The sequence below is a fragment of the Colletotrichum aenigma genome (genome assembly GCF_013390185.1).
Source record: "Colletotrichum aenigma strain Cg56 chromosome Unknown KSG_Cg56_contig09, whole genome shotgun sequence".
Lineage (NCBI taxonomy): Eukaryota > Fungi > Ascomycota > Sordariomycetes > Glomerellales > Glomerellaceae > Colletotrichum > Colletotrichum aenigma.
The window spans coordinates 1,632,680-1,654,973 of NW_023500915.1; the positions used below are offsets into that span (position 1 = coordinate 1,632,680).

The following is a 22,294-nucleotide window of genomic DNA, read 5'->3' on the forward strand; positions in this document are numbered from 1 at the left end:
TGTGGTGCTAGGCCGGAAAAACTCCTCACGAGCTTGCCCCGTCGCGCAACAATTTTTTGCGCGCTGTGCCGGAAGCTCCTGGGCCCCAGTCCAGCGCATAGCAAACAGACCAGACAGAGACCACCACCACCACCACCACCACCACCACCACCAAACGGCCAGCAAGCAGCATCAGCATCACAGCAGCCAGCTCCTGCAATTGCACCTGCACCTGCAACTTGCCTACATCATCGAACCAGACCGCCCTCGCACTGGTCAGCCCATTCACACACTTCTAGTCCTTGTCGACTTTACGACTTTTCTTCCTGTACCACCCTTGATACCTCTGCTCCTCTTTTTATCAATTGCCTCGAGCCACCACAAATATGTCCAATCCCCTCCCCTCCGTGCCTCCTCTGGCAAAGACTCCGACCGTTATCCCGGTTGATTCCTCCTCCGGACTCTGGGACCGCATCACCTCTTGGGCTTCAGAAAACAAGGCCGTCGTTTATACCGCTGCAGGTGTTGCCGTCGTCGCTACCGGTGCTGGCGTCATCTACTTCCTCAACAGCGACTCCGTACGTTTTTACTCTTGTGTCTTGCCTGCTCCTGGCACCTGGCTGTCGTCATGCGATCCGATTTTCCACACGGCCGCTACGACTGGGATCTTGGCCATCTCCGCCAGCCCTGCCAGGTCAAACTGCACGGAATCAAAAGCTGACCTTAGTGCGATTCAAGAAGAAGGATGATACACCAAAGCTGAGCAAGAAGGAGCGAAGGAAAAGAAGGGAGGCCGAACGCAAGGCCGCCGAGGCAGAGAAGGCCGCGCCCGCACAGAAGGAGGCTGCTGCGCAACCGACGGCCGCCGCCGAGAACCCCGAAGAGCTTCCCGAGATCGACGAGACGTCCGTCCAGAGCTTCACCCAAGAAGAGCGAGAGAAGTACGCCGCCAAGTTGAAGGACGCCGGTAACAAATCCTATGGCGGTAAGGACTACAACCAAGCCATCGACCTCTACTCCAAGGCCATCCTTTGCAAGGCCAACCCCATTTTCTACTCGAACCGTGCCGCTTGCTACAATGCCCTCGGCGACTGGGACAAGGTTGTCGAGGACACCACCGCCGCCATCAACCTCGACCCCGAATACGTCAAGGCTCTGAACCGCCGTGCCAACGCCTACGAGCACCTCAAGATGTACGGCGAGGCTCTCCTCGATTTCACCGCCTCCTGCATCATCGACAGCTTCAAGAACGAGAACAGCGCGCAGGCCGTCGAGCGCCTGCTGAAGAAGTTTGCCGAGCAGAAGGCCCAGGAGATGATGGCCAACCGCCCCAACAAGCTGCCCAGCCACACTTTCGTCGGTAACTACCTGCAGAGCTTCCGCGTCAAGCCCCGCCCGGCCGGTCTCGAGGACTCTATTGCGCTGGACGAGGAGACTGGCAAGGGTCAGCTGCAGCTCGGCCTTGCGGCTTTGGAGAAGAAGACTGGTGACGGCTACGAGGAGGCGAGGGCGGCCTTCGAGAAGGCCCTGGAACTGGGTGAGCTCGAGGGGTTCGAGGCTCTCGCATACAACCTCCGCGGTACTTTCAGCTGCTTGCTCGGAAAGCATGACGACGCCATGAGCGACCTGTCCAAGAGCATTGAGCTCGACCCCTCCATGACCCAGAGCTACATCAAGCGTGCTAGCATGAACCTGGAGCTTGGTGCCCCCGAGAAGGCTGCCGACGACTTCGACAAGGCCATGGAGCAGAACGCCGAGGATCCCGACATCTACTACCACCGTGCCCAGCTGCACTTCATCAAGGGCGAGTTCTCCGACGCCGCCAAGGACTACCAGAAGTCCATCGACCTCGACCGCGACTTCATCTTCTCTCACATCCAGCTCGGTGTCACTCAATACAAGATGGGCTCCATTGCCTCGTCCATGTCGACCTTCCGCCGCTGCATCAAGAACTTCAAGGACGTCCCCGACGTCTACAACTACTACGGAGAGCTGCTCCTCGACCAGGGCAACTTCCAGGAGGCTATCGAGAAGTTCGACGCCGCGATTGACATGGAGTCGAAGACGAAGCCGATGGCCATGAACGTTCTTCCCCTTATCAACAAGGCCCTGACCCTCTTCCAGTGGAAGCAGGACTTTGGCGAAGCCGAGAAGCTTTGCCAAAAGGCTCTCATCAGTATGCACACCCCGTCTTTATTTTCAAATCGCGAGACTAATCACATACAGTCGACCCCGAGTGCGACATCGCCGTTGCAACCATGGCCCAGCTGCTCCTTCAGCAGGGCAAGGTCACCGAGGCTCTCAAGTACTTCGAGCGCGCTGCCGAGCTCGCCCGCACGGAAGGAGAGATCGTCAACGCTCTGTCGTACGCCGAAGCGACACGCACGCAGCTCCAAGTGCAAGAGAAGTACCCCAAGCTGGCAGCGAAGTTGCAGGGTATCAGCCCGGGTATGCCCAGGTAAAGGAGAGGATTTACACTTTTCCGACTGAATTGAAGTAATCACACCCACACAACTCACCAACTGGCGCCGTGTAAGAAGAAGAAGAGTAGTAGTTTAAGCTCCTGTGACGGAAAAAATGGGGGAGCAGGTAACAGCCCCGGGAAATGGGTTCCGGGGCGAGTAATGGGGGACGAATCAAAATATCAGGACGGGACGATGTTAAGAACCAAAAAAAAGCCCGTTTGCTGTTATTTCATGTCTTTTTTTGTTGGCCGGCGGCGGGGAGCTTCGGGTTTTGGCGGCGGTGAAACCAGGGCTTAACGCACACAGCTTGGGAGGCATGGGTCGAACCCTTTAACACGTTTGTACATAATCCGACTTCCCTCACTTTGCGTACATTTGGCGAGAGCATTGTAGAACTAGTCCATTGTCATCTGTATCCATATTTGTCAATCTTGGACCAGTTTAGCTACGAGCGGTTGAACAGCGGTCTCGACGGAGTTTTTGAGTGACTTTCGAGATGTGTCTTGAGAACAGTTGCTGTAGGCGAGAGAAGCATCACTTTGGACGGGGTTGATAGCGAAGACTACTTGACTAGCTGGCTGGTGTTATCTAGCTGCCCAATTTGCCGACAGCAAAAATATCCTTGGGCAGAAATCGCCAATGCAATCAAAAAAACAATGGCAAAAGAATGATTTCGCCCGGACTTGAACCGGAGACCTTCAGTGTGTTAGACTGACGTGATAACCAACTACACCACGAAACCAGCGGAACTCCTTATCGGAGCTGTTCGAAGATGTCGCAATTTCCGTCACCTTGAATCGTGCCGCCCCGCTGTGCCATAGGGCTGCGGCGGGATATCGAGCCCGCGCGTGGGATGCGGGCCGGCGGGCGGCGGTGCGGGACGGGGGAGATGAGGGCACGTAGCTAACAATAACAACACCCATCCCAGGCCCAGGGCACCGAGACATTTGCTAGGCCGGGGGTGGTTGGCCCGACTAGGTTCCCGCGTGGCATGCCGGTCTGCGTCGGTTGCCGGGCAGAGGAGGGCGTTTTCACGAGCAAAATTTCATTCAGTAACACAGCGGTATTTGGTGTGGTGTCACCGGAGGAACATGGGAGGCCATTCAAGTCGTTAAACCCTCGCCATTGTTTGTGCGATACGTAAAAGGAGAAAAATGTGCCGTTGCCCCCCCGCGCCCCAATTGCCACTATCCCACGTTCTCATGATCCAACGGGTGGCAGGAGGAGGGTGAGGAGGCAAGAGACGTTCAATACATACAAAAATAAGAAAGAGGAAATAAAAAGACTCCGGACCTCCCCCAATCTCCCGTTTGTGGTCGTATGAAGGGTATGCGTACAATGAGTATAAAACCTGGTGGTTTGGGGAATCAGGAGCCCGCCGTGGGTGTCAAATGCTCGGCGGTTTAAATAAAAGTTCGTGGCCTCGTTGGAGGGGGAGTAGGTCGGATGCGGCGGGATACAACACCAGTGCCCTGCCCTGATTAAAACCTCTCCTCCGTTCGAGCCATGGTCATGAAATCTAAAACAGTCGTCGTGCCCTCTCTTTTTAAAGTGCTGTCCTTTGCCTTAATCATGGGGGCTCATCGCCATGCCTGCCCCGTCAAAGCATTCTCTTACTTCCGTGTCGTACAAAGTGCTCGCTCGTAGTTTGCAGTCGTGATTTACTTGCTGCCGCACTTGTTGTTCGTGCAGTAGAGACCAACGCCTAGGCCGACGGCGAGAGCAATGATGATGACAACGACGAGAAGGCACCACCACTTGAGCTTTCTGCGGTTGCGGGCGTGCTTGTTGGCGACGGCGACCTCCTCATTACCCTTGGCGATATTGTCGACGGTCTGCTGGGCGTTCTGCTCGGCGGCGTCGACGACGGGTTCTTGTGCCTCGACAAGAGTGGCCATCTCCTGGTACAACGTAGCGAGCTCAACGAGAGTCTTTTCAATGCGCTGCAATTCGTTGTGGCGGGCTCTGACATTGCCCAGCACCGAGTTGGCCTGGCCTGTCCGGTTTGACTTGAGCTAAAGGCAGCAACGTCAATATCCGTGCTTCGGGTCAAATTGGCGATAGAAAGCTTTGAAAACTTACAGCTGTTTGGAAAACACCCTCATTACCCCAATCGAGTTCCGTCGCCTGCTTGACCTCGTCTTCCGTCGCTTCCGGGTTGACGATGCGGTACTGGCGGGCGATCTGGTCGCGGTAGCGCCTCTGATAATCGCTCTCAATCTGCTGGTACTTTTCGAGCTCGCCCTTGAACGTGTTGCGGAGCGAGTTGAGCTGGGCGCTCTTGGTGGCGCGGGAGCCGTCCTGGGTCTTTGCGAGGTCCTTCTCGAGGGCCTTGATGCCGTCCTTGACCGCGGTGTTGCGGAGCTGCGTCGCGGAGACGGCCTGCTCAAGCTGGTAGCTGGCGTTGGAGTCGGTGGAAGCGAGGGAACGCTGGTGCAGCGCAGCAATGCCTTCAATGTCGGATGTGAGACCCTGAATCTCGGAGCGCAGGTATTGCACGCGCTGGAGGAACTCTTGCTGGGTCAAAGTGGTAGGCGGCGGCGGCTGGTTGGCGTACTGGTTCGGCTCTTGGCCGTAAGGCTGCATCTCATATTGACCTTGGCCATACTGCTTGCGATTGTTAGTTGCGATGCGATGCGACAAGACTCCGCGACGTGGGAGGAAGCGATTGAATGGATTGATGACGGACCTGGTTGTTATTGTTGTTGTTGGCGTAACCGTAGCCGCCTTCCTGGTCGGGGCCCTGAGCGTAAGGGTTGTTGTTATACTGTCCGTACGACATGTTGACGGATATGCTGCTGTCGACGCGATTACAGACAGAGCGTTGGAGAGGAGGTTGATCGCGTGAAGCCGGAGAGAATTGGCGGAGTGAGAATGTCCGGCGTTGCTCTCGTGAGATGGATCGGGTGGTAGCAGGTGTGAGCACTGAGTACCAAGCGCTGAGGATATTTCGGCTGATGTCCAGTCGTTAAATGACGTCCAGGTTGGACCTCCGGCCGCTGACAGGAACTGGGAAGTGTTGGAAAGGCACTGAAATGACAGTGTGGGCGGACCCAATCAGGAGCCGGGACCTATCAGAGCGGATACCCCGGGCAGTGTCTGTGGTTGGGTGGGATGGGGCGCAAGTGGGCAGGATTGGCCGATCAGATTTCCGGGGTCCTGTTTTTTTCAAGTCTTTTTTTCTTCTTCGCAGAGGAGCCCGACGGGCGCTAGAAACAAATAAACAGTCGCAGCCCCTCTTGTGGTTTTGGGATGGATGGTACTTTTGAGGTTATACGACACGCCTGGAACGGGACCGTGAGCGATTCTCGATGCTGACAACCTAAGCAAAAAGAGGATTCGTCGGGTCCGGAAAGACAAGCTGGAGCAGCCCAAGGTCAGTGACATCAGAGCATGTTGCGGCCAGCGGGCGGGGCGAAGCTTATTATTGTACACGGGACGCGGGCATGTTTTCTGCGAAGACGTCCACGGGTTTCGCTGCCCATCCTACAGCCCAGGGAATGTAGGTCCCTACCTAAGGACTCAGCAGGACTCCATGGTGGACGGTACCTGTGCCTGGGTCGTACGTCCTTCAGTGTCTCACACGCACCCAGACCGTCCGGCGGTGGTGTGCAGAAAGGGTCAACGGCAGGCAGAACAGGAGGCTGGGCTGCTGTTGTTGCCCCTCCCTGTGTCTTCCCGCAGTCTTGGCTCTTCTAGCACACATGGGACCGACCTGCCACCCAGCTTGTCCAATGTCCAGCCCATGAGTGAATGAGGTGACGATTGGGTGGGAACGGCAACTGCAATCGAAATGGGCTGAGCGGCGGCGACACCATCTAGTCGTCCCCAAAAATAGCTGACTGGTCTGACGTGAAAGGTCGAATAATGCTGCCGGTCAATTGCAGCTCATGTCAATCGACGAACCAAATCGCCGACTATCTTCACCTGCAGCCGTTGCAGAGACTGTTAAGATCCGCAGCCTTCGGTACTTTCGCTGCTGACCGTCCCGGCTCGACCGCAGGTTGCTGGAGGCGTCACCACCATTGAGCTAGTGGCTGTGCGAGCCGCCGTTTTTGCCCATCCCAAGAGTTCTAAGCCACCCTCCCTTCCCGCGGTTCGTCCTTTTTTACCCACATTGCCTCCCGCCATCAACCGCGTGTTTGCGGTGTGCGCAGCCTGACTGACAGGCAACGGCGATTTCAAAAAGCCCGCTTTACGCTCCGTATCCGTGTTGCGCGTACGTAGTGGCGGGGGCCCCTGAGAAATTGATTCGCAATCAACCCAGCCCGACAAGGGCCGGTTCGTTTATCCCATGCTTAAACCTTTCCGATGGAGAGCTCGGCAGCGAGACCACCGGATGACGGCTCAAGTTGCCCCTCATTGGCTCGTGATGGCTGTTGCAAGGACGTCGCTGGCTGGACCCGTTTCTGTCGCCTCGATGGGGTTAACACGATCCAACCAGTCTGACTTTGGCCTCATCAAAGGTGTTTCCTCACACATCTGGATTGACGATGAATATATTCTGTCAGCAATCAGTTTTATACCGAGCTAACTTGTAATTGGCCTCTGAACAAGAGATATAGTTGCTTGGTTCTCAGTATCATTGATTGTGGCTCTAGCCGTGATAATGTCATGTCTACCCCATGCAGCCTTTTTGATGCCTTCAACGCCCAAATCTCAAAATTAGCCCAATGATTTCGCAATCCCGCGCTTCGTCTGGAAGCCTCAAGAAGTGAAGTGCTGTTGACTTTACAGCCTGCTACTAATCCAGCTCTGTCCTTGCTTCTCAGTCGACGACACTGTCTTACAAGTACTCCTTCTTCCTTCCGGTGCGAGTGTACTGCGAGAGGTGCCATTCCACGTCTCCCTCCTTGTTTTCGAGAGTTCCGGCGCGAATCTCGAATGGCCGCATGGTCATGCGCGGTCCAACCTCGGCAAGCTCAACTGAGTCGTAGGAAGTACGGACAAAAACATGGCTATCAAGTCTGGTGAGCAGCGGTCAACCGTAACCAGTCAAAGATCAACTTACTGTCGCACTTCTATGGTGTCTTCATTGTTGACGAAGGTCACGACTCTGTTACCTATCTTGGTTTTATTCGTAATCGGTTCCCGTGGAGGGAAAAGATGCTTGAGGATCTTGACGATACGCTGTCCGAGGCGGCTGTTGTGAGGTTAGCTAAAGCATACAACAAGCGGATCGCCGCCACACACCTCTTAAAACCCTCAAAAATCAGGTGGGGATATGCTTCAGAGACAGATCCCCTGATAGATCCCGGAATGTCATGTCTCAGGACCACGGAATGCAGGGAACAAGAGAGCGTTGGGCCGTGAGGAAGGTGAGAAATAGTGATGGCAGTTGGTACGCCTCGATGCTCGTGAAGTAACACGACGTCGCTTAAGGAATTTGATTTACAGGACTGCACAAGGTCGTCGAGAATAAGGTTTCCACGGTTGAGACGGACGGACGTGGGGAGTAAAAGTCTAATCTCCTTGCTGAAGGCGGCCAGACGGCTCGAGGGATCTCTGCTGGTCGTTACCAGTATACGGGGGTCTTGAATCCCGCTCAGTTGAGAATACTCATCGTCGAGGTCCAACTCCTCATTGACGGTGAGATCGGGACGCGACTCATCATACTGGTAACTGCTCGAGGTCAACGCTACTGCGACTTATTCGAATTTGAAGGGAATCTCACTCGTTTCTCAGGCTCTTGTCCTTCGCGATGGATGGGTCCAATGGCTTGCCTGAAGCAAGAGCAGACTTCAGAGCGGCCTTCTTCTCGTTGGTCTCCGCATCCTTGAGCATCAACGCGCGGCGATACAGATAGTCGCGCCTTTGGCGCGCTTGTTTTCGCTGTCTTTATATTAGTGTATATTCTAACATTATATTGGCGTCAATGTTTAGTCAAGTTAGGCACTTACAATCATCGTTGCGGTTCCCTTCGATGTTGTCGGAGAATGATGAGTTTGGCTTTACTTGATCCAAGTCTGGACGTTGAACTGCACCGACAATGAATTTTTTAGTGGAGTCAAGTCATTTCAGGCAGAGTTCATTGGCCAAGAGAGACAGCCACAATCGATACGTCCTGCGAAGGACATGATCCCTGTCTTATCAGAAGGGTCACGTGGCGATAGCCGCATCCCACCAAAATGGCTGTCTGGGCACCTTCGCCGCTTTCTTTGGGCGGGCCGACCTGATTTCCCATCGTTCGGGTGCCGAATCCACGAGAGCACACATACGTTCAAGGTAAATCTTCGCTTACTTGGTGTACCTTTGAGGTCTCGACACCAAACCTTGGATTTTCGGCACCGATATGATGTGACGTTTCTCCTCCCTAAACACCTCGAATCCCCTTCCGTACGACCTGAGCCATCCGAGGCTCTGCGACGCCGAAATATTCGAGAACAACAAAAAGGCTGAAGTAAGTTGCGCTTTCCCATGGCGCACGAGGAATTCCAAATAATTGCCACCACCTTGTCGGTTCCGTTTTGCGAGCATTCACTCGTTGCCTCTGTCCGAACTTTCCGCTGACCATTTTCACCCAAGGGAGTAGAAGATCAGCAACAAGATAGATAGAAGTGGAGGAGCGAACTATCGCGATAATGGAGGGCGCATTTACACACCTCGGGAACCACCTCATTAACGATTCGACTGCAGCGATCAAGGCGGGCGCCGACGACTTTACCGGTATCGACCCCGACGAAAGCCTTCTCTACGGGAAGTTTGGCGGCCGCGGTGGTCGCCGCCGCGCCGATGACGATGACAACCAAACGGAGCTGTATGACGATGATGACAACGATAGCTTGACGAGCATGCCCGTCGGGGCCATGAAGGATCTGAACCTCGGCAGACCTCAGGAAGAAGATAGGGAGCTTCCACCTCACGCCTGCGCGTAAGTTGGCCCGCCGTCACACTTTGCGCCAAGTACCGCGCTGACTTGACCCCTCCCCAGGTATTGTGGAATCCACTCACCGAGTTCCGTCGTCAAGTGCCTTGGCTGCAACAAGTGGTTCTGTAGCGCTCGTGGCAACGCGACTTCAAGCCATATCGTTAACCATCTTGTCCGAGCTCGTCACAAAGAGGTCCAGCTTCACCCCGAGTCGACTTTGGGCGATACCGTGCTCGAATGCTACAACTGCGGGACCAAGAATGTCTTCCTCCTGGGTTTTATCCCTGCTAAGTCAGACACCGTTGTCGTGCTTCTTTGCCGCCAGCCATGCGCCGCCAATACGTCCTCTAAGGACATGAGCTGGGACACTTCGAGATGGCAGCCCCTGATCGAGGAGCGAGCCTTCCTGACCTGGCTGGTCGCGACTCCTTCCGACGCCGAGCAACTCCGTGCACGACACCTGACCCCGCCTATGATTGCAAAGCTGGAGGAGATGTGGAAGGATAACTCTACCGCGACCGTCGCCGATCTCGAGAAGGCCAACAGCATCGATGACGATCCTCATCCCGTCCTGCTCAAGTACGACGACCCGTATCACTACCAGAACATTTTCGGTCCTCTGGTCAAGATGGAGTCCGACTACGACAAGAAACTCAAGGAGGCCCAATCTGAGGACGGTCTGACAGTTCGCTGGGATTACGGTCTCAACAACAAGCACCTTGTCAGCTTCGAGCTCCACAAGATAGAATCCGGCGACGTGAAGCTGGCGGTCGGTGACGAGATGCGTCTGCGATACAAGGGAGAGCTTCGTCCTGCGTGGGAGGGAGTCGGCTATGTCATTAAGATTCCCAACAATCAGTCCGATGAAGTCACTCTGGAGTTGCGAAAGGCAGGCAACGAGAAGACGGTCCCGACCGAGTGCACCCATAACTTCTCTGCCGACTACGTGTGGAAGGCTACATCTTATGACCGCATGCAGTATGCGATGAAGACTTTTGCTGTCGACGACATGAGTGTCTCCGGATACATCTTCCACAAGCTTCTCGGTCACGACGTGGCGGTTGCGCCTCAGAAGACGACTATGCCTAAGAAGTTCAGCGTCCCGGGCCTTCCTGACCTCAATACAAGCCAGATTGCCGCTATCAAGGCTGTGTTGTCTACTCCGCTTAGCTTGATTCAGGGCCCTCCCGGAACCGGCAAGACCGTGACTTCAGCGACCATCATCTACCACCTTTGCAAGATGAACAATGGCCAAGTTCTGGTCTGCGCTCCGTCCAACGTCGCTGTCGACCAACTCTGCGAGCGTATTCACCGCACCGGTCTCAAGGTTGTCCGTCTTACAGCCAAGTCGCGCGAAGACGTAGAGTCCTCTGTGAGCTTCCTTGCCCTCCACGAGCAGGTCCGCATGAACGACAGCAACGGAGAGCTTGTTAAGCTTGCACAGCTCAAGAGCGAATTGGGCGAGTTGTCCAGTCAAGATGAGAAGAAGTTCAAACAGCTCACCAAGGCCGCTGAGAGGGACATACTTCACAATGCGGATGTCGTTTGCTGCACTTGCGTTGGTGCTGGCGACCCCCGTCTTTCCAAGATGAAGTTCCGCAACGTTTTGATCGACGAGTCTACCCAGTCGGCTGAGCCGGAGTGTATGATTCCGTTGGTTCTTGGCTGCAAGCAAGTCGTGTTGGTTGGTGACCACAAGCAATTGGGCCCTGTCATTATGAACAAGAAGGCAGCAAAGGCTGGCCTGAACCAGTCATTGTTCGAACGTCTTGTCAACCTGCGCTTGGTACCCATCCGCCTCAACATCCAGTACCGCATGCACCCCTGCCTGTCCGAGTTCCCATCCAACATGTTCTACGACGGATCCCTCCAAAACGGAGTTACACATAGAGAGCGTCTTCGCCGCGACGTGGATTTCCCCTGGCCTGTTGCGGACATGCCGATGATGTTCTGGTCCAATCTTGGCAACGAGGAGATCTCTGCATCTGGTACATCCTACCTGAACCGCACTGAAGCTTCCAACGTGGAGAAGGTTGTCACCCGCTTCTTCAAGGCTGGAGTGAAGCCCGGGGATATCGGTGTCATCACTCCGTACGAGGGTCAACGAAGCTACATCGTTAGCACCATGCAGAACACTGGCACTTTCAAGAAGGAGAGCTACAAGGAGGTCGAAGTCGCGTCTGTCGACGCTTTCCAGGGTCGTGAGAAGGATTTCATCGTCTTGTCCTGTGTCCGTTCGAACGATAACCAGGGCATTGGTTTCTTGTCAGACCCGCGTCGTCTCAATGTCGCCTTGACCCGTGCCAAGTACGGTCTCGTCATCATTGGCAACCCGAAGGTTCTCTCTAAGCACGAGCTCTGGCACCACCTTCTCGTTCACTTCAAGGAGCGAAAGTGTTTGGTCGAGGGCCCCTTGACAAACCTGCAGACCTCTCTTCTGCAGTTTGGCAAGCCGAGAACTGCTTACCGCCAAAAGATGAGCCAGCCTCCTCAGTTCAACGGCGGCGGCGGCGGCGGGGGGTTCCCCAACGGCAACCGCTTCAACGGCGCTGGTTCTACGCGTGACTTTGACTCGGGGTCGATGATGTCTTACATTCCCGACGACGTTTCTTCCATCCACAGCTCTCTCGGCGGTGCTGGCCTGAACACCACCTATCCGCCAATCTTTTCCAGCTTTACTCCTGAGCAATGGCCTGGTCTGCCTGGAGTACCCGCAGCAGGCCGCTCTGGCAACAAGAGGGGTGGACGCGCAACTGAAAGCATCGCCGGCGAGAGCGTTGCCAACTCCGAGTACACAGATGCCAGCGCCAGCGTTATCGGCGCCAAGGGTGTTGGTCAAGGCGGTGTCAGCTTGGGCGCTGGCCTCCAGGACGCTATTCACGGAATGCGGCCCGCGTCTTACAGTCACAGCGACCGCTTGAAGCAATACGTCGAGAGCGGTGGTCGTATGGGAACCGGCAACGGCTACGCCCGCCGGTACGACGACGATGAGAAGAGCGTTAGCACCGCCTTCCACAGCCAGATTGGTGGCGGCTTCGACTGAAAAGCGTGAAGGATACGGACAGGAACATGCTGTACCAACCACACGAGTGGTTTCTTACCGAAGCATCCGCCGGCTTTCAGCCCTCGCCGCACCACGCTCGGTGCTGTACGAAGGAGCAGGCAGTTCGCCTCAGTCCAGAGGCGTCTCGGACTGACCCCGGTCGACGGTAGATACTCCATCAGACCGAGGAGTCGATATCCGACGACGACGTGCCGCAGGCGGGTGATGGCCCGACCAGCGAGAGCTGCAACCGACGGAGGGAACCGCTCGCGCGCCCTCAACGGCCCGCAATTCGCAGATTGTTATCAGTGTGCTGTTAGTGTTAGCAATGGGGAGATGGACAAGGAAGTGGACGATGACCGGTTTGGGCGAAGGACATGCGTCTGCGTCTCATGCGGCAGCTTGGTCTGGTCAATCATAACATGGACTCGGTCATCTGAGTCTGCAATACGCAACTTGCTGCTCGGAGGTCTTGAGAAGAGCTTATGCGATGATGCAGTGAACACGGAATTGCACAACTCCAGCTTAGATTTAGCCCATAGAGTCTACGTTGAAATCACGGTCTTTACTGATTTGCACTCAAGCCCCCAATGCCCCAGATTTCGCTAGCAGTTTGCATTACCACTAAAACAAATATTGATCCACAGGCTGCTTTGAAAGACATTCGATATAGCGCCTAATTCAGTATGACGGGCTTCGGATGCACTCCGAGAAGAGCGAATGAGGTGGCCGGCGTATTCATTGTGTTTGTACCGCGAGGTGGGAAGCAGCCATAGTCCACTGATAGACAGGGGGCGGCGGTCGATAACCCACAAGATCCTAAATTAATTATAACGACTGGGAAGGCCCCCGTTCAAGCGCGGGAGCTGGCACTTAATCTGACGTGCGAAAAGGCAGGTTACAGTGGTCCTTTCGCCGCCCCCCATTCCAGGACCGCATCCTCGTCGCGAGACCGGGCGGCATCCAATGGACGGCCCACTATGACGATCCGTCCGATTCTTGGCCTCGCAAAACGTCTGGTCAGCGGAGTTGCAGTTGCAGTTGCAGTTGCAACGGTGCGGCGGGCAGTGTGTTTCCAAAGACCGGACCCATCCAGCTTAAGCCTCAGCGAACGCCTGGGTTTTACGCCCTCGCTGGCTGGTCTGGTTGGCTCGGAAAGGGGAAGCCGGATTAGCTCTTGGCAATTCCTTACGTACACGTGTGGTGTTCGTGTTGAGCAGCAGCGCAAATCGACGACGGTAAGATGGTCCGCTTGGCTTGGAAACGGCAAGCAGCGGTCCCCCGACCTCCTCCGGGTTGTTTGGTCTCAAACCTTGGAGCTCTGTGTCTGGGTTCCTCTTTTCTTCCAAGTTTCCCCTGGACCTTACTTTCTCCTCCAAACGTCCACAAGGTCTGGTTGAACCGACACGTCGGTTTCTTTCAAGCGACAACGTCGGCCTGTTCCTCCCTTTCTCGCCAGTCGAGAGGAACGAACGACACGAATTTCCCACCATTTGCGCGGGGATTAGACATGAGTAACCAGCTGCTCCGAGAAATGCTGCCGTTGCCGCCCATCTGCCCTTACGCCGAGCCGCCAACATGATCACCATCCGCCGCCGCCCTGCGAGGCTACCAATTTACCTGGGCATTGCCCTCACCCTGCTCTTTCTGTGGCAGACCGGCCTCCCAGCTGGCTGGAGCGCCCGCGAGCTCTCCTTCAATGGCATCCGCTACCGTAAGTCGAGCTACGACTGGGGCAGCCTGAACCTCGAATACCCTCTCGAGAAGCCCCTCCGCACGCTCCCGAAGGGCAAACCCGTCGACCTCCCTCCCGTTCAGTACGACTTCGGCACCAGCGGGAAGAAGTCCAACAAAAAGAACAAGAAGTTTTCACATGACGAGGACCGCGACCGCGAACACGAGAAACAGATCGAATCCCGCCGTGCCGCCGTGGTGAACGCTTTCAGACGCAGTTGGGACAGCTACAAGCAGCATGCGTGGACCTGGGACGAGTTGACACCCGTCACGGGCGCTGGAAAGAACAACTTCGGCGGTTGGGCAGCGAGCATGGTCGATGGCCTTGACTCCCTTTGGATCATGGGGATGCACGACGAGTTCCGTCGGGCGGTCCGCACCGTCGCTCTCATCGACTGGTCTAATACGACCGAGTCTGCCGCCAATATGTTCGAGACTACCATCCGACATCTAGGAGGGCTCATCAGCGCCTACGACCTCAGCAGCGAGCCCGCCTTGCTGGCCAAGGCTATCGAGCTTGGCGACATGTTATACATGGGCTTCGACACGCCTAATCGCATGCCGCCGTTTTGGTTCAAGTTCTCTGACGCAAAGTACGGCACCCAAAAGGTTGGCGAGCGCGAGTCCTCTGCTGCGGGATGCTCACTATCAATGGAGTTCACCCGGTTGTCGCAGATCACCGGTGACCCGAAGTACTATGATGCCACGGAGCGCGTGAAGGAGTTCTTGGTGAAAACGCAGCCCGGCACGAAGCTACCCGGCATGTGGCCAATGTTTATGAACTATCGCGAGGAGAAGGCGGACGAGTCTTCCTTCACCATTGGCGCTCAGGCCGACTCGCTGTACGAGTACCTACCAAAGATGCACGCACTGCTGGGTGGTCTCGACAGTGAGTACGAGAAGCTTACGACCTCGTCTTTCGACGTCATCAACAAACATATTCTGTTCCGCCCCATTCTCCCCAACAAGACCGACATTCTGATTCCAGGCAACGTCTTCGCCCACGGTTCTGCTCACTCGGTGGACCTCACTCCAGAGGCCCAGCACTTGGGTTGCTTCGCTGGCGCCATGTACGGACTTGCCGGCAAGCTCCTCAGCTCCGACTCCTACGTCAATATTGGCGAGCGCATCTCCCGCGGCTGCGCTTGGGCCTACAAGGTCTTCCCTACGGGCATCATGCCGGAGATCATGACCCTGCACCCGTGCAACGAACCAGACCACGGCGCCTGCGAGTGGGACGAAAAGGCCTACGGCCGCAGCGACGTGCCCGCCGGCGTCAAGCAAGTCCGCGACGGCCGCTACATGCTCCGGCCCGAGGCGATCGAGAGCATCTTTTACATGTATCGCATCACGGGCGACGAGGAATGGCGGGACACCGCGTGGAACATGTTCCAGGCCATCCAGCGCGCCACCGAGACGCCGCTGGCCTACTCGGCCATCTCCAACGTCAACGTCCCGTACGCGGAGATGACGACCAAGACAGACTCCATGGAGAGCTTCTGGTTCTCCGAGACGCTCAAATACTTTTACCTCATCTTCTCACCGCCCGACGTCATCAGCCTTGACGATTGGGTGCTGAACACGGAGGCGCACCCCTTCAAGCGGCCCAAGAGGACGCACAACGTCGAGACGGAGGCCGAGCTGCGGGGGCAGTCGTAACGGAACCCACGTGTATTTCGCGCTTATAGAGGTGACACCGTTGGATATGCGTGTCTGTTTGGCCTCAGTAATTAGGTGCATTGTCGGGGGTAAAACTGCATTGGGATATCCATAGACTTGGGGGCGGGCTCGACTGTGCATGCATACGGAGTAGAAGCCATCATGGGGTGTATTTTCCAAGTCGAGAAGTCATGACGTAGAAGAGTTTATAGACTACATTATCTTTTTCATTCCAAAAGGGGACAATGCACTTCAGGACGTGGACTCCCGGTGCCCGCTTCATGAACCTGTTCCAACCCCATGACCCCCCACGCCGGAGCCATCACGTTGGGCCTGGCCTCCCAGCAGACCGACGTAGGGATGTTGCGTGCGGCGCAGAGCGCACGCCGCAGGCTACATGTCCGTGGTCGACACATTCCCAGGCGACCCATCCTCAATCTCCGCCAGACTTTGATTGGAAACCCGGGCGGGCTCAACAAACTTCAATTTTCACACGGGTGACAAGTCACAGCATATTATCACCGTCCGGGCGGAAGGGGTCGGGGGTTCCTTTTTGCCGCGCTTCAGCTCGAAGCAAGCGCACGTCGACGAGGGGCGGGACATACAGATCTCCCCTCCCCTCCCCGCTCTCCCGTTTCCCTTACAGCAATAGCTCGTGGGCTCTTTTCTTCAGCCGTGATCGAAGAAGCAAGTTGCAGGTCAGTGAGTGCAGCATCTAGCAGCAGCAGCGGACCCCGCGCGCGCATGCTGCAGGAGACGGGTTGGTTTACACGCGGCTGCGTTGGTTCCTGGAGAAAATAAGTGTATGTAGCGTGTACACTTCACCAATGCCCAGAGCTGAACTTGCAAATGGGGGCGGGCGGCTTTGCGTTACCAAGCAAAGTCCTGTGAAACGGTGCCATACCGCGAGTACGACAGGATCTGATTACGCAGGCCGCGGGCAGAAAGCCAGACAGAAAGAGACATCGAGGCCCGGGGAGCTCTCCCGCGATCATGGTGGCGGTAAATCATCGTTGTAGGATTCCCTCGAACCAACGACAGGACAGGCAGGACAGCAGAGAGACGCCAACATCCGCATCCGCCATCCGTGAAGAGCGTTTGTTAGAAAGTGTTGGAAAAAAGCAAGCGTCGACAGCAAGGATCCCGCCCGATCTCATCCTGTCATCTGTCTGCACTTACCAAAAATAATCCAACGACGACTCCACCGAGCGAAGCAAAGCTGGGGGCCCTTACCACTTGGGGCCGCAGCGGCGGTGCTTTGCTTTTTGGCTCACCGGTCCAAGGACGACGACGTGACGATGAACGCTCTCCCGGAGCTCTCCATCCATCGTGGACTCCCTCTTTTGGCTGCCATCTTGTTTTCTTGTTCTCCTCAGTCCCCATATGCTTTTCGCAAGACAGGGCAGAAAAAGGAAAACAGTGGACGGCCATATGGACCACCCAAGAAGATGGGATGCAATGCATCGGCTGTCTGTGCAACGCCCAGGGTCAGGCCGGGTGTAATTCCTTTTCTCTTCTGCGTTTGCGAAGAAGAAAGACGAAATGCCCCGTCTTTTTGGGTCTCAAGGAAGGGATAGACCGATATAACGATCCACCGCATCGCGGGGCGGAGAAGAGGTCCGAGGGTCGTGTATGTGTTGTATTTCGAACGGATACTGGCTGTGCCAATGAATGCTTGTCAGCTTTTATCAACGTGCAAACAGAGTTGCAGATACCTAGATACTAAACGGCCGCACGGGGGCCGGCAGAAGCAGGTTTTTTTGCGGCAACGATCTTCAGGCACACGGCAGCAGATGAAAAGGAAGCCGGGAGAGGGGACACAAGACGCGGGAAAACACTCCGACTGGCTGGGCTACAGCAAACGCGAGATTGGCTCAGGATGGTGAGCCGGTGAGATGAGGTGAGAATCTGGCTCTGCTGGTCTCGGTCTCTGATTTAGGTGTCCCGTCGTTGGTTTGAGTCGCAGTTCGTGTTGCGTTGCAATTCACTTTATCCATCGGAGGTTTTCTCGTTTGAAAATATGCAGCCTCCGATGGTGATTTCGATTGGTCCCGCTTCATGATCCGGGGTGTTGCGATTGCGCGGCGCAACCACCCGCGATGCCACCTTGTTCATGATGAGTGATCCGGCCAAGAGCGACAGAGCAAGTATCGCATAAGGTAGCAACGACAATATGCAGCACTTTGGGGGCACTATCAGTGGGGTTCTTGTTCGCTTGTGTTTGACTAGCTGAGAGAGACTCTTCGCATCGTTGCGCTTGTCTCGTTGCTGGCTAGTCCGGGCTGAGGAAGAGTGGCCCTCCGTCAGATGCCGTTGCTGGGGTGGCCCGCTGACGAGAGACTGAGCTTCCCATTGAGCGTGTAGACGAGGACAGGAGAGATGGCTCCGCGGAGGATGTTGCCCATTAATAGAAGTCATGACCGGCAAGTGAGGGCGTTGGAGGCAGGGAGACGATACCCGGTACGCGCCGCCACGGGCTTTGTTCTGGACCGGCGGTACCTGACGCTACCATGAAGCCGGTGGTATTAGGGCGAACAAACGATTGAAACGCAGATGGAAGCAGGTACCAGGGGCTCACCGGGCGGCACTCGTCTTCGTCCGAACATGTTTCCAAGCTGGTCTCGATGACTCGAGAAGGCCGACGGAGAGGAGGGGGCGGCGGATGGGGGATTTGCGCGGAAGGGATCAGTGCACGCGGTCGCTGCACCCGTGCGCTGCATGGCGCCAGGCCAGCATGCTGGGTTGTTTGGTGCTAGGGTCGAATCCGCGCCTGTCTGGGCTGCGCTTTGGAGTATTTTTGGAGGGCCCGAATGCACGAAAAGGGATCGTCATGTCGCTTGGCCGCGAACCGAAGAGGGACGATTTGATGAACGGCAGCGTAGGGCGAGATGGTGTGCTGGGATAGCAAGCACCACCGTTGGTCGCTCCGGCCGAGGAGAGGAAGAACGAACGGCTAGCCTTCGTTGGGGATGCACCCACTCACGGCTTTTGCTAGTCGTGCTCGTACTGCTGCTACTACTTGATGGCAGGGCGAGAAAGGGGCGGAGGCCGAATGGTGTTTACTGCTGATAGAGGAGCTGAGGTGGAAGGGGCGAGGTGCAGTCGTCAGGATAGATAAAAGAGGAATGGATAGTCGTTGGCAGCGGTAGTGTCGGATGGTTGGATGTGATCCATGGATGAGGGGTGTCGCCGTGTTGTGGGGTGGCATGGCATGGCATGGCAGTGTGAGTGACGGGGCAGGGGAATGGAGATGAACCGGGAGGGCGGGTTCGCATTCTGGTTCGGTTCAGACGAGGAGAGGAGAGGAGGTGTAGAGGTGGGCGGAATGCGATATGGCATTGAAACAGACAGCTGGAACAAAGGGACTGCCGCTCATGTTCCTGTCCATCATCCGGTTGACAATGGGATGAAGGTCTCGGGCGTGTGTCCGCGGATGTCGGCGAGACACGAGGCACTGTGGAATCTGGGGTTAGTTCGTCCCATTGACCGCTGAAGGGGCTAGGGCTAAGGTTTAATTCAGTCGCCGACGACACATGGCCCTCCGGACAGTTGGGTTTGGCTTGCACTCGAACTTGCACTCGCACTTGCACTTGCAGACCGGTGAGATGCACTCCGGCCAGGCACCTAGGAAAAGTAAGCAAAAGCAGCCGGACTGGAGGTCGCACCTGACGCTCCTCGCCGTCATAGTCCGTGCCGGGTATTTTGTATCTTTCGAAGGGATGGAATACCGTAACTGCGTCCAGTGTTTTGCTCGAGCTTGGGCCTGGCCGGTCAACGAGGGCCGGTCAGGTGCCCCGATATCTTATTACCTACCGGCTACCTATGTCGAGATGCGTCTGCACATACATGCGTGATGCTAACAAGTACATACCACGCCTGCGCCGGTAGGACGGGGAGTCCGCAAGGGACGCAACATCATGGGCGTTGGAATGCTGAGGGAGACCCTCGATCCATTTAGGCGGGAGGGAGGGATGGGCGTGCCATGTTGCCTCACAGTTACATTGGATTCAACACTGGTGACTGCTTACCTCACCTCATCACCTAAAAACGAAGGTCCCATCTAACAACAAGCGTGACATGGCGGTGATGGCTGAAGTGCCGTTTCCAAGGCAAGCACCCTTAATTGCAAGAGCCAAAGTATCGAGTACCGTTCGTCCCCCCTCGGGACCTGGAGCCTTACTGTTTGGGGCGAGGTGCGGTGCGTGCTAAGACATGGCCCAAAACATCTCCAAGGCAATGGAAGGCGGGAGACTGGACGGGATGCACCTTCTGCCGTCCTCTCTTTTCCTGTCCTTGGCGTTCATGTCTCTCGATGCACTGCACTGCACTGCACTGCACCACCCTTACCTGCTTGCTTACCTTACCGTACTTACCGCTCTTACCGTCTCTACCGTCCGTACCTTAGTTAACTTGCCGTACTTTACCTTGGGGACTCTGGTTCTGGGAATCCAACCACTCACCTCACTCTCCCATCTTTCCCATCTCCCGTCGGCCTCCATTCTGTCTCCTTCCCCTCCTGTGCCCGTCTACTCGAGACGTCCCGACGATACCCTGCTTATCCCCTCCTGTTCGCCGCGCCCGGTTTCGGTATTCGAGTCCAGCATCCCGTCAACGTTGGGGAAAAGTAGACGACGTTTTGCCCCTCGCCAGGGTGTATACGACTTATCGCCCCTCAGCTATCGATCGTATCTATTGTGTATGGGGGATTGTCTCACCAGCCTCCGCTCTGCTGGCTCGATATAGCTTCGTTCCATCTGCACGCACTGCAGCACCGCCGTTGCTCTCCTATTGGCAGTGCCATCGGTCCACCACCAGCATCATAGGGGGCGTGTTTCTCGGGATTTGATGGATCCTGTAAGTCCAAAGTTCCCCCTCCTCACCTCCCCCTCCCTTCAGACCCTTCCATCTTCTTGCAACCATCTCGAAGCCTGTCGTCCGTTTGCCTGTCTGCAACTTCCCCGAGGTACCGAATACCACCTCACTCTCCCTTGGTCAATTGGCAGCGCAGCCCCCAAACTCCCAACTCAATCCCAAGATTGCGGCAGACATACCCGTTCGTCGAGCGAGCACCTCAGTTTCAACTCCCGAACCCTCTCTTCTCCCTCCCCTTGTCCACACCCACGCCGACAAACCTCACTCGAGCCCCCTTCATCCATGTGCGTCGCTTGCTTTTCCTATGCTTCTTTCCAAGGCCTTCGTCCACTGACATTGGATATCTCGCTTGCCAACTAGCCTGGTCCCCAGTCTTCGCCATCTTCCCTGCCCTGATCCTCCGTGGTCCCACAGGCCTTGCCCGATTGCCTGTCCTACCCTGGTGCTTGAGACAGCCTTAATATGCATGTCGCGGCAGCACACTGGCCGAACATCCTGCGCAGTTAGCAGTAGCTAAGGTAGCTACGCTACGCTACGCTGTACTCAAACGACAAGCAGCGACATCCTTGGTGCTCGATTCCACTGCACCCAACATCTAATCAGCAATAATATTTAGGTCCCCGGGTCCATCTCCGTTCTGGGTCCTCAGAATTTGCGACGAAGGAAAAAGAAGTGGGAAACCGAAAAAGCAATTAATACCACTTCAACCCACCCGAAGCCTTCATTCGATTAACTAACGCCCTTTTCCCCCTCGTCTGCCTACGGTCGGTCCTTCACCTGACGGATACTCCATACCGCTGCTGGCTGCGTGCTGTGCTCTCGACTCCGCAACACTGCGCCGCCTTCGTTTTTGTCGTCGTCGTCGTCCACGTCGCCGCCGCCCTGTCGAGGCCATCTCCCACTCTCCGCATTGCAGCTCTCTCTGTTTGTTTTTATTACCGTTCGCTGCCACCGCCGCCCTCCCGCAGAAGGACCCTTCTCGGCACGACCCCGAATCCCTCCCACCGCCTGTGCGACTTTGACTTTGGCGGCATCGCCGAACACCGTACGAAGCCAAACTGTCCAGTCTTCTCGAATCTTGGACGGCCGCTGTTCGCTGCAACCCTGCATCATCCCACCTTAGAAGCTGTGGATCAACCACCAAGAATTCCCCGCTCTCAACCTCCCATCCCGCTGCTGATCCATTCTTCTCCCGCTCGTTCGCTCGCACGCTCTTTGCCTTGCCCTGGCCTGGCTTGACGGTTGCCACCACACCGCGTCGCACTTTGAAGTCCCCCCCCCCCCCCCAAATTATCGGAGGTCTCTTGCTGCGCACCACCATCACACTTTCGTAGCTGAGAGTCTGTGTCCCAGCGACAACCAACGTCACGATCCGCTGCGTTTGCGACGAGACTCCGCGCCGTGAGACCCGTTCACGAGCTTCTGGGCGACCGGCCAGCAACTATTATGCTCACTGCTGTGTGGCGGCATACACATCAGCCCCGAAAGCAGACCCGAATCGGCCAGCAGCTGATTGCTCGAGGACACAAGAAGCGTGCGGGATAGGGATTTCGGGAAACAAGACGTCGTGGGACGTCCAGGTGCAGTTCTTGGGAAAGACAGCAGCATATCGAGACGCACAAACAGTTACTGAACGTCAGATGCGGGCAGTCCCCAAATGAGGACAAATCATGG

The 22,294-nt window shown here is 56.0% G+C and overlaps 5 protein-coding genes across 5 annotated transcripts; 3 read left to right on the forward strand and 2 right to left on the reverse strand.

Moving 5' to 3' along the window:
* Positions 1 to 365: 365 nt before the first annotated feature.
* Positions 366 to 2,441, forward strand: tom70 (Mitochondrial import receptor subunit tom70; the record flags this gene model as incomplete). The annotated part of the gene is made up of 3 exons (XM_037328367.1): positions 366 to 557; positions 718 to 2,155; positions 2,206 to 2,441. 3 exons carry the CDS (start codon positions 366 to 368, stop codon positions 2,439 to 2,441), a joined length of 1,866 nt encoding a protein of 621 aa, XP_037173089.1.
* A 1,664-nt stretch (positions 2,442 to 4,105) lies between these two features.
* On the reverse strand, positions 4,106 to 5,226 carry psy1 (Syntaxin-like protein psy1; the record flags this gene model as incomplete). Its single annotated transcript, XM_037328368.1, has 3 exons — positions 4,106 to 4,459; positions 4,527 to 5,051; positions 5,134 to 5,226. The coding sequence occupies 3 exons, from the start codon at positions 5,224 to 5,226 to the stop codon at positions 4,106 to 4,108; spliced, it is 972 nt and encodes a 323-aa protein (XP_037173376.1).
* A 2,004-nt stretch (positions 5,227 to 7,230) lies between these two features.
* On the reverse strand, positions 7,231 to 8,350 carry IMP4-1 (U3 small nucleolar ribonucleoprotein IMP4; the record flags this gene model as incomplete). Its single annotated transcript, XM_037328369.1, has 5 exons — positions 7,231 to 7,402; positions 7,456 to 7,587; positions 7,638 to 8,066; positions 8,119 to 8,276; positions 8,345 to 8,350. 5 exons carry the CDS (start codon positions 8,348 to 8,350, stop codon positions 7,231 to 7,233), a joined length of 897 nt encoding a protein of 298 aa, XP_037173377.1.
* A 675-nt stretch (positions 8,351 to 9,025) lies between these two features.
* On the forward strand, positions 9,026 to 12,355 carry CGCA056_v013126 (Regulator of nonsense transcripts 1-like protein; the record flags this gene model as incomplete). The annotated part of the gene is made up of 2 exons (XM_037328370.1): positions 9,026 to 9,315; positions 9,376 to 12,355. The coding sequence occupies 2 exons, from the start codon at positions 9,026 to 9,028 to the stop codon at positions 12,353 to 12,355; spliced, it is 3,270 nt and encodes a 1,089-aa protein (XP_037172832.1).
* Positions 12,356 to 13,933: 1,578 nt separating this feature from the next.
* mns1B-0 (putative mannosyl-oligosaccharide alpha-1,2-mannosidase 1B) lies at positions 13,934 to 15,748 on the forward strand (the record flags this gene model as incomplete). Its single annotated transcript, XM_037328371.1, has 1 exon — positions 13,934 to 15,748. The coding sequence occupies one exon, from the start codon at positions 13,934 to 13,936 to the stop codon at positions 15,746 to 15,748; it is 1,815 nt and encodes a 604-aa protein (XP_037172833.1).
* Between the last annotated feature and the right edge of the window lie 6,546 nt (positions 15,749 to 22,294).